At 40.9% G+C, this 18887-nt stretch overlaps 1 protein-coding gene across 1 annotated transcript in view; it reads right to left on the bottom strand.

Moving 5' to 3' along the window:
* The window catches only part of kcnb2b (potassium voltage-gated channel subfamily B member 2b), a 146253-nt gene extending 128146 nt beyond the window's left edge, over positions 1 to 18107 (bottom strand). Inside the window, exons 1-2 of the mRNA XM_057825150.1 lie at positions 17682 to 18107; positions 15510 to 16196 (exon numbers count right to left, since the gene is read on the bottom strand). Of these exons, the coding sequence (XP_057681133.1) occupies positions 15510 to 16094 (585 nt within the window). The 5' untranslated portion in view covers positions 16095 to 16196; positions 17682 to 18107. The remainder of the gene's footprint in view (positions 1 to 15509; positions 16197 to 17681) is intronic.
* Between the last annotated feature and the right edge of the window lie 780 nt (positions 18108 to 18887).

Here is an 18887-nt window from a genome sequence, read left to right as displayed (position 1 = left end):
ACCCCAATGCTTTACAGTGGGTATGGTGCAATTCAGTATTCTTTTTCCTCCAAACACGAGAACCTGTGTTTCTACCAAAAACTTCTATTTTGGTTTCATCTGACCATAACAGATTCTCCCAGTCCTCTTCTGGATCTTCCAAATGCTCTCTAGCGAGCCACGGACGGGCCTGGACATGTGCTTTCTTCAGCACGGGGACACGTCTGGCAGTGCAGGATTTGAGACCCTGGTCCACGAGTTGCCTAGCCATTCTCCAGATCTCAACCCCATAGAAAATCTGTGGAGGGAGTTGAAAGTCCGTGTTGCCCAACGACAGCCCGAAAACATCACTGCTCTAAAGGAGATCCGCATGGAGGAATGGGCCAAAATACCAGCAACAGTGTGTGAAAAGCTTGTGAAGAGTTACAGAAAACGTTTGACCGGATTTCTTTGGACCCATCCCTCCAAGAGAAGGAGCTAACGAAGAGCCTCGTTAGCTTCCACATGCCGCCACTTGCCAACTCCACTCTGCGCCGTGCGGCTAGTTAGCCCGCTAGCTAGCCAGCTAGCCAGCTAGCTAGCTGCGGCAGTTAGTAGCTTAATTTCCAAAGATCTTCAAGCAGATTGTTGTCGACAGAGTAGCGGGCTTAATGGCACCGCTTTGTCACCGACAACAAAATGGTTCTGAACATATCAAAAACTAAGAGTATTATTTTTGGGACGAAACATTCATTAAGATCCAAACCTCAGTTAAACCTTGTACTTAACAATGTGGTTGTAGAGCAGGTACAAGAAACCAAGCTCCTAGGGATAACTTTAGACTGCAATTTATCATGGTCAACACACATTGATTTGTTAGTGCAAAAGATGGGTAGAAATATATCAGTAGTAAACAAATGTTCACCCTTTTTAACACCTCAATTGACAAAACAGGTCTTGCAGACCCTTGTATTCTCACACCTGGACTACTGTTCAGTGGTCTGGTCAGGTACAACAAAGACGAACCTACAGAGGCTCCAACGAGTACAAAACAGAGCAGTCAGGCTTGCGCTTAAAAGCAGCCAGAGAGCCAACACAGACAATATGCATGACAAACTGTCTTGGCTTAAAGTTGATTCAAGGTTGCGAGTATCTCTTCTTTCTTTTCTGAAAAACATGATATTAAGCAAACCAGGCAGCTTGTTTAAGCATTACACTCTGAGCTCAACTCTGCACTCATACCCAACCAGACATGCTATTAGCGGTAACTATACTATACCATAACTATCATGAAAACTAACTTAAAACAACGTACAATACTATGTAGAGCTATGATTGAATGGAATGCCCTCCCAGACCAAATTTTAAAAACTCAAAATAAAGCTAATTTCAAGAAACAAATAAAGCAGTACTTTAGGGTCAACTGTATTTGATCACTAATTTAATTTGTAATGTAAGCCTTTTTGTTGTTGTTGACTTATATATTACCTCTTATATTGTCTATTTACCTCCGTACTAACTTTCTTCTGTCTTTATGTTAGTATGTTGAATTATGTTTGTTTTAGTGTGTAAATTTTTCAAGATAAGAATTCTTTCTTTTATAAACAGTATAGCCTATGTTGATTAGTATGTTGATGTTTTGTCTGTTTTATGTTTTGTGTTGAACCGAGGAAGGGTCCACCATAGATTAGTAAGTTGATGTTTTGTGTGGACCCCAGGAAGAGTAGCAGATGTTTTCATCAGCTAATGGGGATCCTAATAAAAATACAAATACCTCCGTTATTGCCAACAACGGGTACATAACAAAGTATTGAGATGAAGTTTTGGTATTGACAAAATACTTATTTTCTACCATGATTTGCAAATAAATTCTTTAAAAATCAAACAATGTGATTTTCTATTTTTTTTCCACATTCTGACTCTCATGGTTGAGGTTTACCCATGTTGACAATTACAGGCCTCTCTAATATTTTCACGTGGGAGAACTTACACAATTAGTGGTTGACTAAATACTAATTTGCCCCACTGTATATAGCAATAGAACAGAATTTTCTGTGGGCCTTGCAAAATCAGTCAAAATCCAGTAAAACGGCCGGGAGCGAAGGGCCTTGCTCCAGTGAAAATAGCTGGGAGTGAATGATTTAAGGACTAGAGTAGCATTTGGGTCAGTTTAATGGTCATGGTTTGAGCCAGGGTTGCATGAGGTGTTCAGTAAATGTTAGCAGTATAATCGTAAGGGAGTCACTTGGCAAAAACAATTGTTTAGGGTCACTCAATTGTAAATCCAGAGTCCGAAGGTTGTGATTTAGACCACAGAGGGACCAAAGCCATTGTACATTTCACTGAGCCACCTGAGGACGCGCTTTGATGAATACTAAATGTGATCGATAGGCCGCCTAATGTAACAACGGCGCTTTGAATTCCAATCAGCCGCACTCTCAGGCAGGAAATCCAACGTCCTCCCCCGGAGAGGCGAGAGGCGACGAAAGGAAGCACCGGGAAGCCGGAGAGCTTTAAGAGGACGTGAAGGCTTGTTGGCAATGTTGCTGAAAAGCATTTCAAGTAGAGGCCGTGAGAGCAGCTGCCCTGTTGTACAGTGTGAGAGTGAAAGCGGAAGGGAGGGTGAGGGCTTCTCAAAGCGGTCGCGAGAGAGCGAGCGACGGAGTGGGATGTCAGGGTGGCAATAACATCCTACCCTGGAAGGGGAAAAAAAGCTGAGCTCAGCTTTTTATTTTCAAATAAAAAGGTGCGCATGTCTGCACAAGGGCACGCAGTGTGTTACAAAACCCACCAGCTTGCCTGTGTGATCGCTGGCGCATGTAATGGACACCTAGTGTTCATGGGAATGATCACTTTCCCCCACCACTGCTGGCTTTTCTTCCCCGCAATTTGCGACGCCTCCCGGGGAAGGGAGCGACAGTAAAGGAGCGACGGGAGGGCCTTTGAGGAAATGGGGAAGGCAAGGCGAAAACATTACCCTCTTACCCCGATGCGTCACGACGAAAAGCATTTTTTCCACTTCTACACAATTCTTTTGATTACCATTGTCGAGGCAAAATGGAGCTTTCAGCTTGGCTGACACCATCTAAGCCAAAAGGTTGAATCGAGGCAACTGAACTACTCTGTCTTTTGGAATAAATTTCTACTAAGAGTGGGAGTTTAAAATATTTTTAATTTAATTAATTTAATAATTTTGATAATTATTTTTTTATTTTTATAATTTAGGGCTGTCAAAATTATCGCTCAAACAAATTAAAATGACAGCACAGTGTCATGTGCACTTGTTACTTGTGTTTTTTGGTGTTTTGTCCCCCTCTGCTGGCGCTGGGGTGCGGCTGATTTTATGGGTTTCAGCACCATGAGCATGGTGTAATTATTGACATCAACAATGGCGAGCTACTAGTTTATTTTTTGATTGAAAATTTTACAAATTTTATTAAAACGAAAACATTAAGAGGGGTTTTATTATAAAATTTCTATAACTTGTACTAACATTTATCTTTTAAGAACTTCAAGTCTTTCTATCCATGGATCGCTTTAACAATGTTAATAATGTTAATGCCATCTTGTTGATTTATTGTTATAATAAACAAACACAGTACTTATGTACCGTATGTTGAATGTATATTTCCGTCTTGTGTCTTATCTTTCCATTCCAACAATAATTTACAGAAAAATATGGCATATTTTATAGATGGTTTGAATTGCGATTAATTACGATTAATTAATTTTTATGCTGTGATTAACTTGATTAAAAATTTGAATCGTTTGACAGCCCTAGATTAATTTAAAAAAAATTTAATTTGACTTTAAGTTAATAAAAAATGAACAGAATGACAGAACCTTTTGTCAGTGCGCAATTTCACTATACACCGAGTTGGCACCCGGTGAACATAATACAGAAATCCAATGAAATTACACATTTCATATATAAAAAAAAAAAAAAAAATTGGGTTCGTGCAAATATATAAAGCTTTAAAAAACACAGAACTTTTGTCAGTGCACATTTTCCCGATCTGCTGAAAAATGACAAAATAAGCACATTTGATGAAGAAAGGATAATGTCGTAAAGAAATGTGGATTCCTGAAAAAATATATATGAAGCTTTCAACCAAACAGAATTTTTATCAGTGCAAAATTTTCTCACAATAGTTGCCAGCTGCCAGCTATTTCATCTAAAACAGACACAAATAATCAAGATTAATTAATGAAGGGAATCGTATCCTTTCCCATATTTACTGCTCGACCTTTTGTATTACTCTAACACACCCAATATAAAATAAATACCATTTATATCACAGTTTAAGAAAAACGAGCAGAATATAGTATTTGATATCATGGACTTAGAATGACTGGGAATTAAGGCGCCAAAACAACGGGCAGATAAGGGTATAACATACAGGATGCCTTCTGACCACACATGCAGCTGACTGAGTGATATTGACGCTGACAAGCAGGTGATGGGCAAGACATCTACAAGTCCACGTCTGCACCACCAAATCCAGACATGTCCAAAGTCCAGCCTGGGGGCCAAATGCGGCCCGTGGTCAAATTTCATCCGGCCCCCAGCCTCTGTCATAAAATCAATAACTTCTGGCCTGCACACAGACTTAATAGATTGGTCAGCAGTACTGCTACCAGCATATGAAGTAGCTTACACACTAAATGCTGCTCCTCATTTACCCACTAAAAGGCAGCAGCACTCTAAGCAACATTACCCCATGTGACTCTTTACTTCCAATTTTCTAAAATGGCGACAATCAACAAAAAAAAAAAAGAAAGTTGACTGCGACGGCCGACGTTTCAAGAATAGGTGGAAATTTGACTATTTCTTCACTAAAATACGCAACAACTGTGTCAGCCTCATTAGCAAAGAGACAGTCGCTGTTTTTGAATAGTTCAACGTGAGGTGATATTACCAAACAAGACACACTGACATGTACGACAAGATTAGAGGGAAGATAGGCAGCGAAAAATTGAAGCAACCTGAAGCTAGTTTAATTTCACAGCAGCAGTTTTTCGCAAGAGCCCGAGCGTCGAAAGAGAACGTCACAAAAGCTAGTTGCAAGATTGTTGAAATTATTAATTAAAAAAAAAATGATAAAGCAAATGTGACACACAGAATGGCTTGCTAAAATTTGCTAAATATATTGTTCTACTAAAAGGACGTCAGCCAAGGTCGGCCCCCCACATTTTTACCACACCAAATCTGGCCCCCTTTGCAAAAAGTTTGGACACCCCTGACCAAATCCCACACTCAGCTCTTCTAGACAGTCCACAACAAATGGCGGGACATCCTGTTCTGCCACAGGGAACACCTGATAACAAGAAGACTCCACGGCTGAGAATCTGAACACTCAGCGCTGAGGCTGATGAAATTTCCAACCCTGGCTGCCTTGGCAACAGAGATGCAAAGACTATTCAGCCCAACCTGCCACAGAAAATTACCCTACACACCACCCAAACACACCATTCTCCTGGAGCACAGCCCCGCCTCACCAAGCTTTCAACGGACTGAATTCTTTAGCTAGCGCGTCTTTTTGTTGATGGCAACTCTGGATCCAGTCTTCCTCCTTACCTGGGTCTCTTTGCTATTTTGCCTCGCTGAATGATTGCTGTCAACTTAAATTGTCAACTTGTGTTTCACTTTTTCCAGCTTTTAGAATGGTGTCAGTACAAGAAGTTCAAACTACGGTGAATGCGTGGAGTTTGGCCTTTTGGCCAGGTCGTTGGCTTGCGCTACCGCTGTTCTGGCAGTTCGACTGGCATGATTACGGCAGTCTGCCTAAAAAGTCAAATTCTAACAGATTACATTTTTTAAACAAGTTACAATCTTAGTCTACCCATTTACATTCAAAACATTTGAGAGTAGACTTCCTATTAACTCATTGGCTGCCATTGACAGCAATAGACGTCCAATCCATTTAAACTGGGAGGGTTAGCAGTGAAATGAACGAATGCACCCTCTCAGTTCAAATGAATGGACGTCTATAAGAGATAAACTAAAGTATATTCACAGCAAAATGATGTAGAAAAATGCCACATGATTGACGTCTATCACCGTCCATGGCAGCCAGCGTGTTAAAGTCTCTTGTGGGTGTCCCCTATGGATCGTCCTAATAAGGGCCTTGTTAATGTGGTTGCCAAGCGTGACTAGTAATGACCGCCCTTCATACCACCCGGTCATGGACATGCCTCATCGCAAAACGGCTTGGGAATGAATAGAATGAACCTTAACTTCAAAACTGAGATAAACAGTAAACTTGTAGGATTGTCTCTCCTCCTTGACAGGTTCCTCTTTTCTATGCATATTTTTATACACAAAGTTGAACTGAAATTTCTCAAACACTGCAAATGGTCGTTTACCTCATGCCCATTCATCCAAATTGACAAATCACGGCGCACATGCGAAGCATTGCCTCAAGTTGTAATTCTTCCACGTGCGAACCCTCTGTGGTAATCAAGCAAATGAAAGCAAGTGAGGCGGAGGGTTTTTGCAAAGCAAAGCATAAAATAACACACACAAGCTCGATGTCGTCTGAATAAATATGGTAAAGCCAGCTATCACTCTGTTTGATCTCTATTTCGACCATAGATCTGATATCATTCTGAGTGAGTGGGCGATTGTGTTTTCATTGCAGCGCGGCTAATTGACATCGACAAACGGTGCTCGCTGCATCAGTGGCTCTCTCTAAATAACCTCCTGTGCACTCTTACAAGTTTCCTTTCAACTCCGGCCGAGGAAGACGCTCTTTTATTTACTAGAAACACAGCTTTAGCGCGATCAATAGCGGTCTCTTTGCTTTGAATACGACCTTGGGATGTATCTGTTGGGACGCACACTGGTGTAACAATCGGCAAAAAAAACATTTCAAGTGACAGGCATTTGAAGAGACAGTTTTTGTTTCTTTGTACTTTTGAAAAGTTCTGAATCGTCGATATGTATTGCATTGCAATTAGGGTTGTTCCGATCATGTTTTTTTGCTCCCGATCCAATCCCGAACGTTTTAGTTTGAGTATCTGCCGATCCCGATATTTCCCGATCCGATTGCTTTTTTTTTGCTCCCGATTCAATTCCAATCATTCCCGATAATTTTTCCCGATCATATACATTTTGGCAATGCATTAAGAAAAAAATGAATAAAACTCGGACGAATATATACATTCAACATACAGTACATAAGTACTGTATTTGTTTATTATGACAATAAATCTTCAAGATGGCATTTACATTATTAACATTCTTTCTGTGAGAGGGATCCACGGATAGAAAGAATTGTAATTCTTAAAGGATAAATGTGACTTTGTGTATTGTGACTAAATATTGCCATCTAGTGGATTTTTATGAGCTTTCAGTAAATGATAGTGCAGCTATTTAACTTCTGCCCAAATGCATGATGGGAAGTGCAACCATGACTGTGCGTAATGGTACCAATTGATATATCTTCTCAGCGTTGGGAAGTAAAATAGGGTGTTAAGAAAAAAATCAACTACTACCTTTCTTCCCCATATTGCTTCCCACGATATTTCTAATCGTTGAGAGAGGAATTGTAAGGCTTTAGTCAATTAAAAAAGGCTTCAAAGGCAGCCAAAATTCTCTCTACTCATTTTACGTTGCCTTTTAGCTCTATGTATACGTAATACAGTGTCATTATAGATTGAACGTGACAATGCGTGATTGGGTAGTGCAGTGCATGCGTTATTTGCGTTAAATATTTTAATGTTATTACCGCCGTTAACGCGATAAATTTGACAGCCCTACTTTAAGCCAAAACTTAAGTCTCTGGATGAGTGTAAGACATTTTGTCTGCAACGTTAAATACAATTAGAAAACGATTTAATTAAAAAAAAAAATATATATATATATATATATATATATATTAAAAAAGGCATGTCCAATATTTTTTTGCCGATTCCGATACTTTGAAAATGACGTGATCGGACCCGATCCATCGGGATGCCGATCGATCGGAACATCTTTAATTGCAATGCATTGGATTTATTTCACACTTCATTCAAAATAAGCTACTATTGTAGCAACAGCTTCTCTGAGGCTGACCAACAGAAGCAATGTAGCCAAATCGCGCCAGTTGGATGAAGTGTCTCACCTAAGGACATAATAAAAATGTGCACAAGCGGTAGCGGAATCAAACCCTTGACCTTTCTATACACCAGTCCAGGGCGTCCACAACCTCTTCTTCACCTTCCACCACTAGTCTCTCCGGTGCTTTAGAAAAAGGATTGCAGAAATATTAAGAATGACGTTTGAGGCGATGTGACACAACGCTATTTGAAGTTGTATTTCTGCCTCCGTTTTTCAAACGTGGCCACGGCATCGCAGACAATTACAGTGACGCATTGGTGCGTATCCCTCACATACAGATGGTTGGAACGTCGAGCACGTGGATGATAAATGTCGCTGCCTCTGCTTGTGCCGCCGCCAAGTAAGACCCACGCCACCTACAATCTAGGAGGTTCCCTCAGATCTGATTATGATTGCAGGATAAGAGGATTTAGGTGCCGCTGCCCAAATGCAGGGCTATGGTGATTAGAAAACCCTTCTGAAGGGCTCATGTGAGGCAGAAAGTCAGGGGTGGGTGATGGGTAAGACAATGAATCCAGAGATGTGAGATACAACCTTAAGCCTTACAAGGCGAGTGCAACTTATTCACAAGATAGCTGCGAGGCTGAGACAAAGAAATTACTGATTTCAGCAAGCTGTGGGCAAGGTTACTTATCAAAACATGAAGTGAATAGTGGCCAAAAAACAAACCACAATTTCCTACTCTAAAATGTCAGCACCTATTGATTTCACCTAGACCCACCACAATTTCAGCAAGAGTGGAAAAGGTTGAGCTGAATAACGACATTTCCTCCACTTTCAAATCCATCTTTCATATCTGAATCGAAACACAACAACGTATGGCGCCAAATACTCTCTTCGCTGGAGTAAAAAGCCCGTGGGTGAGACGCAACAAGCCGCTGAGAAAGCCTCTAAATTACATTTCTGCTTGCATTAATATGCATCGCATGAACAAATGATTAAAAAGAACAGACTGAAATGTCAAGAATAAACAATCATCTCTCTAAAATGCTCCTGGATATTGATTGGAAAAGCACTGCTGTTAAATGGAATACAAAACATTTATAATTACATCCATGATTGCATCACGAAAATCAGCTTGAAGGTATGCATTAACATAGAGGGATGCTAATGTGAAAGTATATATTAACAGTGAATAATCACAAACGCTTCCAAGAAGCTGCGACTATTGCTTACAAGGATGGAGTATATTTATGGAAACAGATGACACACGAGCAATAAATTACACCCTCGTCATCAAAATCTTAATCCATATCTTTAGTCTGATCCTTTAACCTTGTTTCATAACCCCGCCCCTGTAGTATCTCCATCCTGATCCCTAAGCATAAAGACAAAATCTTAAACTATTTAGGACATCTGATCTGTAACCCTTGCACCAGGATCTGTATCTTTATCCTTATCCCTTATGCTAGTCCAAACCTTTAACACTACGGCCACATCTTTATCAAGAATTCCAACCCAGAACCCTAACAAAAAACCCTTGCTAACCTTCGCTCCTGGTTTTGCATCTACAGTATAACTGGATCCCTGACACTAAGGGGCAGTTTACATGGCGACTCTGCGACACGAAGACGCAATGCCTGTGTTGCGGAATGGCCTCGCGTTCGTATGGCGAAGACGGAGGGCAAAGACGCAAACCTTGGAATCCTGCCTCCAAAGTGGAAGAATTCAACTGCGGGGGCTTGAGAGGGGCTTGCTCCGCATGCATATCAAAGCTCCAGCGGCGCAGCGGTGCTATTAAACATTAAAAACAGCAAATATGGCGGAACCACAGCTTTAATTTACTGTTTATATAATATAATTTAAATAGGTTGAAGTTTTCCATTTTTGTGCCTTTTTGAACAAAAGAAAATGCCATTGCTTGGAGTGGGCAGGCAAGTTGTCTTCCGGGCTTAGGAGGTCAAAGTGCATCATTCATTGTCGCCTTGTAAATCTGCGCTGCCCCCTAGGGCCTAGCATGAATACTACATCGTTTTCATGCGGAATTGCGACATTGTTCGAATGGAGACGAAACCATATAAACGCAAACATGAAATTTTTCGTCTTCTCGGACAGTCACCATGTAAACGGCCCCTAATGATAATGCTAAATCTTACGTCCACTTCCTTATCTTGATTATCTTGACCCAATAGTCTAACAAAAGACTTTTAGGGCACAGTTTAATCTGATCAATAACCCAATATCCATTTGCTAACTAGAAAAGTGTTGATTACCGGTTTAAAGGTATAGCATGGTATGAAAATGTCAAGGTTTCAAAACCGCAAAAATTTTCTGTCATACCGTCCCTAAGGTATCAGCTATTTTTTTAGGTCCCAAAATACTTAGAGAAATCCCTCGCTCAACCCTCCCCCACCAGTTGTTGCTCAGTGTCAGTGAGTCAGCTGTGCTACACGATGGCTGGAGGAGGTGAAACCCCTCAACTTTTTCCCCCCATCGAAGAAAACGAAATCGCTGGTATGGGAATACTTCAGTTACAGCAGAGTTACAGACGGCCGCAGCTTAGAGGAGGAGGGCCAACCGACATGTAAAACATGTCTGCGGAGTATGGCTGCCAAGGAGGCAATACCTCCAATATGATTTCGCATTCATACAAATTTAAAGGTTCGTAAACACTGTCATGTTGCCCGCCAGCTAGGAGAGTTAACTCCAGCGTGTTTAGTGTGTCTAGCGGTGGTCTTTTTTTTTCTCTGGCAACTGTCTGTGTTGAGAAAGAGAGTATGTGAAAATATAAACATGATACGAGTCATACACACGTGCTTTTTATGGAAAATATTTCAATTTTTTTGTTCTGATGGTAATTATGTTGAGCTGCGGCTCTGGGTTGAGGCTCACCTAAAGGACTAAATTCATTTTAATTTTATTTAGAATATTTTTATATTTTTTTAAAAATATCTTTACTCAACATTATTCTTATGTTCCAATTTGCTAATATGTTTTGGAAAGAAAAATCCTGTTCAATGGGAAAAAAACAAGGATTTATTTTTTCAATTTACTTTTTTAACCCAGATATTTTAAAGTAACACATTTTAGAGCTCTAATTGCAATACCGTGATACCATGAAAGCGTGATATTTTGGCTTAAGGTTATCATACCATCAAAATATCATACCGGCACATGCCTACTTACAACACATCCCAAAGATGCGATGCGAATACGTCACCTAATGGCATAAATGTGCAATACGAATAATGATGTAAAAAATGGTCTCCGACTTCGCGAGGACGAGTGGGAGCGACGACTACCCGCTGTTGCAACGGCAAAGCTACGAAACGGCCGCGCAACTATCGGCACCAACCTATTGCTGGAACCATCCAGAATGAAGGAAAAATATGTTCATTTATGGACGCACACATCAACATTCCCTCGCACATCTCAACAGGTGGCTGCAATCGGCTCGAATGTGCACCCGCGCTGGCACACGTCAGTCCCAAAACACTTAGCATGTGTGACTTGAGACCAAAACATGAAGAACTATGAGCGGTTACCATTGAAACAAACATGTAGCGGGAACCTTTTCTCACATTTTCTATTCAAAATGCTCTTCGTACATGACTACAATATTCTTCATTCTAAGCACATAACAAGGCAATAACAAAATAGTAACGCACAGACACTAAGGAAAGTAACTTTAATCAGATTACTGGTTTGGAAAAATGAACGCGTCAGATTACCCTTTACTGAAAGAAAGTAATCAGATTACAGTAACGTGTTAATTTATTATGACTCCATATCTAAACTCCTTATCTTGACTACTAACCCTATCAAAACGACAGACCTTTAGGGCAGAGTTTAATCTGATCAACAACCCAAAATCCAATCACTACTGTAAGCCAAACCCGTGGTTAAACACCTATATCTTGGATCCCTAAACCCGGCCACATCTTTATCCTGATCTCCAACCCATCTTCCTAACTCTAACCCTAATCCCTGTAGCCCCATCTTTATCCTTTTCTCTCACTATCCTCATCCCTAACCCAATACGAACCTTTGGATTTGCATCTGATTCGGTCGCTCAAGGCCAAAGTCACAGAGTTATGCACACAAAAGCTGCTGCATTAGACCATTTCTCATTTTGTGACCATTTCATTCATTATTCATGCAAAATGATTTGCAAAGATCCAACTCAGCATCCTTGGGCACAACTGCATCGCTGACATCTCTCACCATGTATTATTTTCCCCTTAAAGATTAAATTCTTGTGACGCTTTCTTGACATCTAAGCAGACAAACCTTAGTGTATCAGGTTCAATACCCTGTTCCCCCTGCGTCATTTCCTTGTTGACAACACTTGTTGACATTGAATTTTTCCTCTGTGGTACAATTAGCTTTTCGGTCCTTACATGCCTGACCTTTACAAGTGCCGCGCAATGTGTTGAACGCGTGCACTGGAGATGACTGCGTTGACATCACAAACATTGTTCTCGTGGCTTTTTATGTGCAAGATGAGCAGCGGCATGTTTTCATAGATAGCTTTCAAAGGTTCAGCCCTTGGCCTCTAAAAGGCTTCCCTGACCTCACAGTGCAGCCATGCAATGTCTATTTTCAAATGAACACTTCACAGCGTGTTCACACGACTGAGCCATTGAAGTCACCTAGAGCACACAGGAATATATCGATGCAATCAGGGGAAAAAGGGCGGGATTTCCCTTTCAAAAGGCTTCCCCATACTGAAAGATGGACCGCTCCTTATAAATCTCACCTGCCATATCAAATTGAAGGGAGTTGGCTTTACAGCATGAAGCACTGTTTGTCTCAATGCAATTATTAACCTCAGACAACATCCTCGGCAATTGCAAATCACTTAGAGCTTTGTACAGGAATAATGCATGAACGATGAGTGTACTGAAAGAAAAGCTGTAAATATTATCTGTCTTCTTTTGTCAGAACTACAGATGTCCCGATCCGATATTTGGATCGAATTGGACGCCGATATGGGCAAAAAAATGCGCATCGGTATCGGATCGGCCAAAACGGAAAAATTCCGATCCAAACTTCCGATCCAGTTTTTTTTTTTTTTTGAAGTCCAGTCCGGGTTTTCCAGCGCACAGATTTACATAATCCATTCGAGTTTTTGTTTCGGTTTCCCTAAAATCTGGTCCGCATTTTAAGGTACACCTTCAACACACTACATTTACATTACCGTCTCCCAATTTACCGAGAGACTTTATCGGTAAAAATGTCAGCTGTGTGGGATCATTTCACCTTAAAGGACGACAAAGACAAAGAGGCAGAGTGCAACATTTGCCACAATAAAGTCAAGCGTAGTGGTAAAGCTGTAAGAAGTTTTAATACAACCAACCTCATCAAGCATTTAGCGAAATACCACGACAAACAATATGAGGAGTATGTTAAGAAAACCAAAGACAAAAAGAAAAGTCCTACGCAACTAACACTGGCAGAAACTTTTGCTAAGGGTGACAAACTGGCACTCGACAGTCCCAAAGCCCCGGGAATAACAAGAGTCATTGCCGAAGAAGTCATTCTGGATGACGAGCCATTATCTCTGGTGAGTAAAGACGCACCATCCAACACTTAGAACCACGGTACACCATCATGCCCAGCCATCATTACATCCTTGAGCGATTCGGCCGTGGAATATTCGAGAACGATTCACAAACATCCAAATTCCGATTATTGAAATATGTCAAGTAAAGCGGAACTAATACACAGCGCGGTCTTTGGGACGCAATAAGAAACGGACCACATTGCGTCCCAAAAGTAAACATAATGCTTGTCATAGACTCGGGTAATGCCAATGCTCAACTCACAGCTTTAGCTCAACTCATGCCGCTGGATAAAAAACACAAGAATACCTGACTGCTGCTGACAGCCGCTACAAACTACGTCAACGTGGTTTTACTCGAGATAATAGGTAAAATATGTATATAGAACTAGATGCAAAACGACAGACTCGACTGCGTTAGCAACTTTGAAGTATTGAAAACCAGATGCGTTAGTAAACAGCCGCCATCTTAAAGCAGAAGACTTCACTAGTAGGCTGTTGTGAACCCTCCAAGGGAACCGAATTAACTTTTTATCTAAAATACTCCTAAATCTGCAAAATCTTGACTTGAATCTATTTACAAAACAGTTTTAAAACTTTCACATGTCGAAAGTAGCTAAGGGAAATTAAGGAATAATGGGAGAAATTTTAACAACTTAAACAGTTGATTCGCAAAATTAAATGAATTGAATGTAGTTTAAAGCTGCTGATACAGAATGGGGACTTGAGTATTTTATTTACCGTTTTAAAATGTTAGCTTGATACTGAAATAGTTGTTTATTTAAACCTGAGAGGCCTTTTATGCAATTTTTGTAACTAACGCACGAAACATTAAAAGCATCTAATAGCTCGGGGGATTTGTGGGATTTTCCACTGAGGTTGTTGGTGTGTTTTGCTTTTTAAAGACAGTTTACAATATTATTTGCATGTTTTACTGACTATGCCATTTCTGTTTGTTATTTATAATGTTTTGTGTTTGTCACTGAATAAACAGGTCAGTTTCTTGTTACCAACCATTGTGTGTTATTCAAACTCACCTAATTCAGCTGGCTAGTTGTTAACAAGAGTACTAAAACCTTTTTCAACATGAGTCTGACAACTAAGTAAGGAGGCTAAATAACTTTTAAACTTTAACACATGCTCAGATGAGTCAGTATCGGCCAGTATCGGTATCGGATCGGAAGTGCAAAACAATATCGGTATCGGATCGGAAGTGCAAAAACCTGGATCGGGACATCCCTAGTCAGAACTAATTATACCTTAGAGTTCGAACACCTTAAAAGTGATACAAATGGGAGGTTTTACAAGTTTTTCAGGCCTAACAAAACTCCAAACACTAAAAATCACTATAGAAGATGGTTTGTGGTACTGCTACACCAGATAAAGACAAGGACCTCTATACAGACTGCAGTTTCTTGAACAATCCTTGATTATTCAAACCAAAAAAGGAGCTGTGTCATTCAACGGGAAGTCACATCAGTTCCATAAAACCACACACTCCACACCCTCTTCCTTTATGATCCTCTTGACATGGAATATAATCCCGGGGCCACCGCTGCCCTGCCCCGATGAGATCGGGACACTTGAGACCTGACGTAAATGACCAGTGATTGGATTTCATCGAGGTTGACTGACCTAATTGAGAAGCACGGAGTCAGAACACAGATGGAATGATTGAGCGGAGGAGTTGAAGGAGATGTCACGGATTTTATTATCACTGGGGTGGCCTTGACATTGCAGCGCACCCTCCTAACACACTGACAATAAATGGGAATCTGCATTGGCATTCTAAATCGTAGTGAGTCAGAGTGGAACTTTAAACCTTGGTCATTCCCACGCACTTCAAGAAACAATGTATGTTTCCTACCAGAATGTGACTGAGTAACTCACACTGGGCCTCATTCATGTTCTTACAAGATTGAGATACGACCAAAAATTCTCTACCTTGGCAGCCACAGAAGAACCAGGCTTCTCTAGAAGATCCCACAGTTTCTTCCTCTTCTCCGGACAGCAAGTGTTGTCGAACTCACTGTCCCCCTCGCGTTCCCTCATGGTCTCCGCCTCCCTGCGCAGTTCCTCGTTCATTTGCTCCTTTTTCTGGTGGTACCGGGCCTGGCAGCAGGACTCCAGATAGATCTCATCGATTCCCCAGAAGTCTAACTCCTGGCCGAATGAAAGGGCGCACATCTCCTCCATCATGTGCAGCTTGCCAGTGCGGTAAAAATTCAGGATAGAGGTGAAAGCTCCCGGGTGGCGGTCAAAGAAGTACTCGTTCTCATTCAGGCTGTAGTCGTCGCACACCTCCATCAGAGACTCGTGCGTGTTGCAGTCCCGTAGCTTCCCGAGGCGGGTCCTCGGTAGCCGATCCAGAGTTCGCCACAGGACTTCGTGGTTTAAACCGCCGACATTCAGACGGACTCGGCGGGAACGGGCTTTGGTGCGGATGATGTCGATGGGTTCCGGCGGCACGGAAGGAAGGGGTAGGATGTTGGCGGGCTTGAACCCGGCAGGTCCAAGCTTCTCGGCCATGGCGACGGAGAAGACCCAAAAGACTTGTCACGGTTTAAAAAAGTCCACCAAAAAGAGCCTAAAACCAGGTGCTGGGTCCTTTCAAGGCAAGTCTCTCCATTGCTGAGGAAATAGAGCAAAGAGTTTGAATGATGAAACATTACAAATTAACTCCACAACACTGGTAATGACCCTGCAACATCGAGTCTCCGGGTAGGTAGTGGCTAGAATCAATCATTTTGCTTTAAACGTCAATATTTCTCGCGCTGGGCGAGATGAAAGTACATTCGAGAATCATCATCTTTGCTGTAGTTAATATTACATTCAGTTGAGAAAATGTGCCCTCGTTTGAACATTTAAACCTCATGTTTTTCAAAGAACTGTCATCTTTGTTGTGATAAATTCCACATTTTACACATCATTTGCAAAATATGAACCCTATCATCGCGTTGGTTCGTCGAGAACAGCAATAATGTTTCTCGCGTCAATTCGGCCTGGTTGACAGTTAATTATTCAAAATGTTCCGAAATGCCAATGTTGTTATGTTATTCACTCCATTAATCACCACAAAAATCCAAACTGAATTAATAGCATCGGAAATATGAGCTCCATTCTCTATAGAAGTGAATTTACGCCTAATTGCAGAAATTTAATTGTCCAGAATTGTCATTATTGACAGAAACAATACCTTTAGATTGCATTAGTAATGAAATTAGTAATCATTTCAATCAATATTTAGGTACAGGTCTCTCAAAAGTACTTTTTTTTTTTTTTTTAATGGCTTAATTTGGCCTGTATCATGTTAAAAAAAGGGCTAAACTGTCAAAATATTAAAGCTATTTCACCCCTATCATTATGTTAGTTATAATTGATTTTTAGAGTGTGTTTGTTTTTATTAGTTTACTATTTTCTTGAAATTATTAGCACCTCCGTCGGCGAATCTGACAGAAGGCTTAGGTTATGTATTCGATTCCGTTTGTCTGTTTGTTTGTCTCATGTTCGTGTTCAAGATAACTCAGGATTGAATAAAGGGATTATTATCAAATATATTAGTTTTTGTTTAGTTTTTATTGGTTTCAGTATTCGTTTTAGTTTCTCACAGATCGGGTTATTACTAACGTGAAAGAATAAAAAAGAATAATATTCTCCAAAAGGATAAAATTTAAAAAATATATACAACATAATTTTGAATTTTACTATGTCTTTAATTTCAATACGTTTTAGTTTTGTGAACACACAATAGTTTCAGTTCGTAACAGCTTTTCTCTTTTAATTATAGTTTCAATACCAGTCAGCTAAAAAGTTTTTCTAATTCAAAATTTTCAAGTCTTTTGGTTCTTTTCCGTTAACAATAATAACCTTGACCTGCATTGACTTATAGTTTTTCCTAACCACTCAACCAAATCTATCATACATTCATAATCTCACTATATAAAGAAAATCTGATATGAAAGAGGAATTAAACAACAACAAATGACTATTTCTAGCTGGTCTTTACAGTACAACTATACAAAAATGCAACAGTTTCACTGAAATCTGTGAGTAAAATGCTAAAAACAACTATATTTCACAACATTATCCTTTGAAACAAAGTGTTAAGTGTCTTACCTTGCCAAGATAATGTACATTCATCCACACAAAGTACTTCCATCCAGGCGGGTTCCCCCGTCCTACTCCACTCCTCCGATCGATCCACTGGCACGGCGCAAGAACCGCGCGCCCTGCATGTTGTCTATTCAACTGCGCGATCAAAACCGTCTTCCTCTCAAAGCTCCATCATAGCCCAAAGAGAGAAAAATAAAGAGCGTCCCGCCTCCATGCGCGCTGGCTTGTTGCGTTCACTTGCGTAAAAAGACAGAGGGAAGTGCGCGGAATGAAGCGTCCGGCTGTAGTGAGCGCAGAGCAGCGCAGAGCAGAGAGGGGCTGCAGCACCTCCCCGGCGAGAGGTGAACTGACTGGCCGCCACCGGGCGGATGGCGCTTACAGGCAGGGAGGGGGTTGCGGGGGGGATGCACGCGGTTGCGTAAACGCTGATTTGTGTGGGAAGTGAGTGCCGCGGGAGCCAAGGCGGACGCACGGACTGTTGATACTGTGCTGTATGACAGACTTTCAGGATGCAAAAGTTGATGAATCAGCAGATTTTTGGAAGCGTGCACACTTGGAAAAGCACGAGATCTATCAGTGCCTTTGACGGCGATATGCGTCCAATCCATTTGTGAGAGCGATCATTTGCTGCCAGGTCTTCCAGTTCAATCTGATTGGGCGTCTATTGCCGTCAATGGTAGCTGATGAGTTAATCACATTGTTAAATTAATAGGCAAGTTTCCTGAACGAAATATACAGTGGGGCAAATAAGTATTTAGTCAACCACCAATTGTGCAAGTTCTACTTGAAAAGATTAGAGAGGCCTGTAATTGTCAACATGGGTAAACCTCAACCATGAGAGACAGAATGTGGAAAAAAAAAACAGAAAATCACATAGTTTGATTTTTAAAGAATTTATATCCAAATTAGAGTGGAAAATAAGTATTTGGTCACCTACAAACAAGCAAGATTTCTGGCTGTCAAACAGGTCTAACTTCTTCTAACAAGGTCTAACGAGGCTCCACTCGTTACCTGTAGTAATGGCACAGGTTTTAACTCATTATCGGTCTAAAAGACACCTGTCCACAATATCAGTCAGTCATACTCAAAACTCCACTATGACCAAGACCAAAGAGCTGACAAAGGACACCAGAGACAAAATTGTAGACCTGCACCAGGCTGGGAAGACTGAATCTGCAATAGGTAAAACGCTTGGTGTAAAGAAATCAG

This window comes from Corythoichthys intestinalis, chromosome 20, assembly GCF_030265065.1.
Source record: "Corythoichthys intestinalis isolate RoL2023-P3 chromosome 20, ASM3026506v1, whole genome shotgun sequence".
Classification (NCBI taxonomy): domain Eukaryota; kingdom Metazoa; phylum Chordata; class Actinopteri; order Syngnathiformes; family Syngnathidae; genus Corythoichthys; species Corythoichthys intestinalis.
The sequence above is the reverse complement of the archived record's forward strand: the minus strand, read 5'-3'. Positions and strand labels throughout refer to the sequence as shown.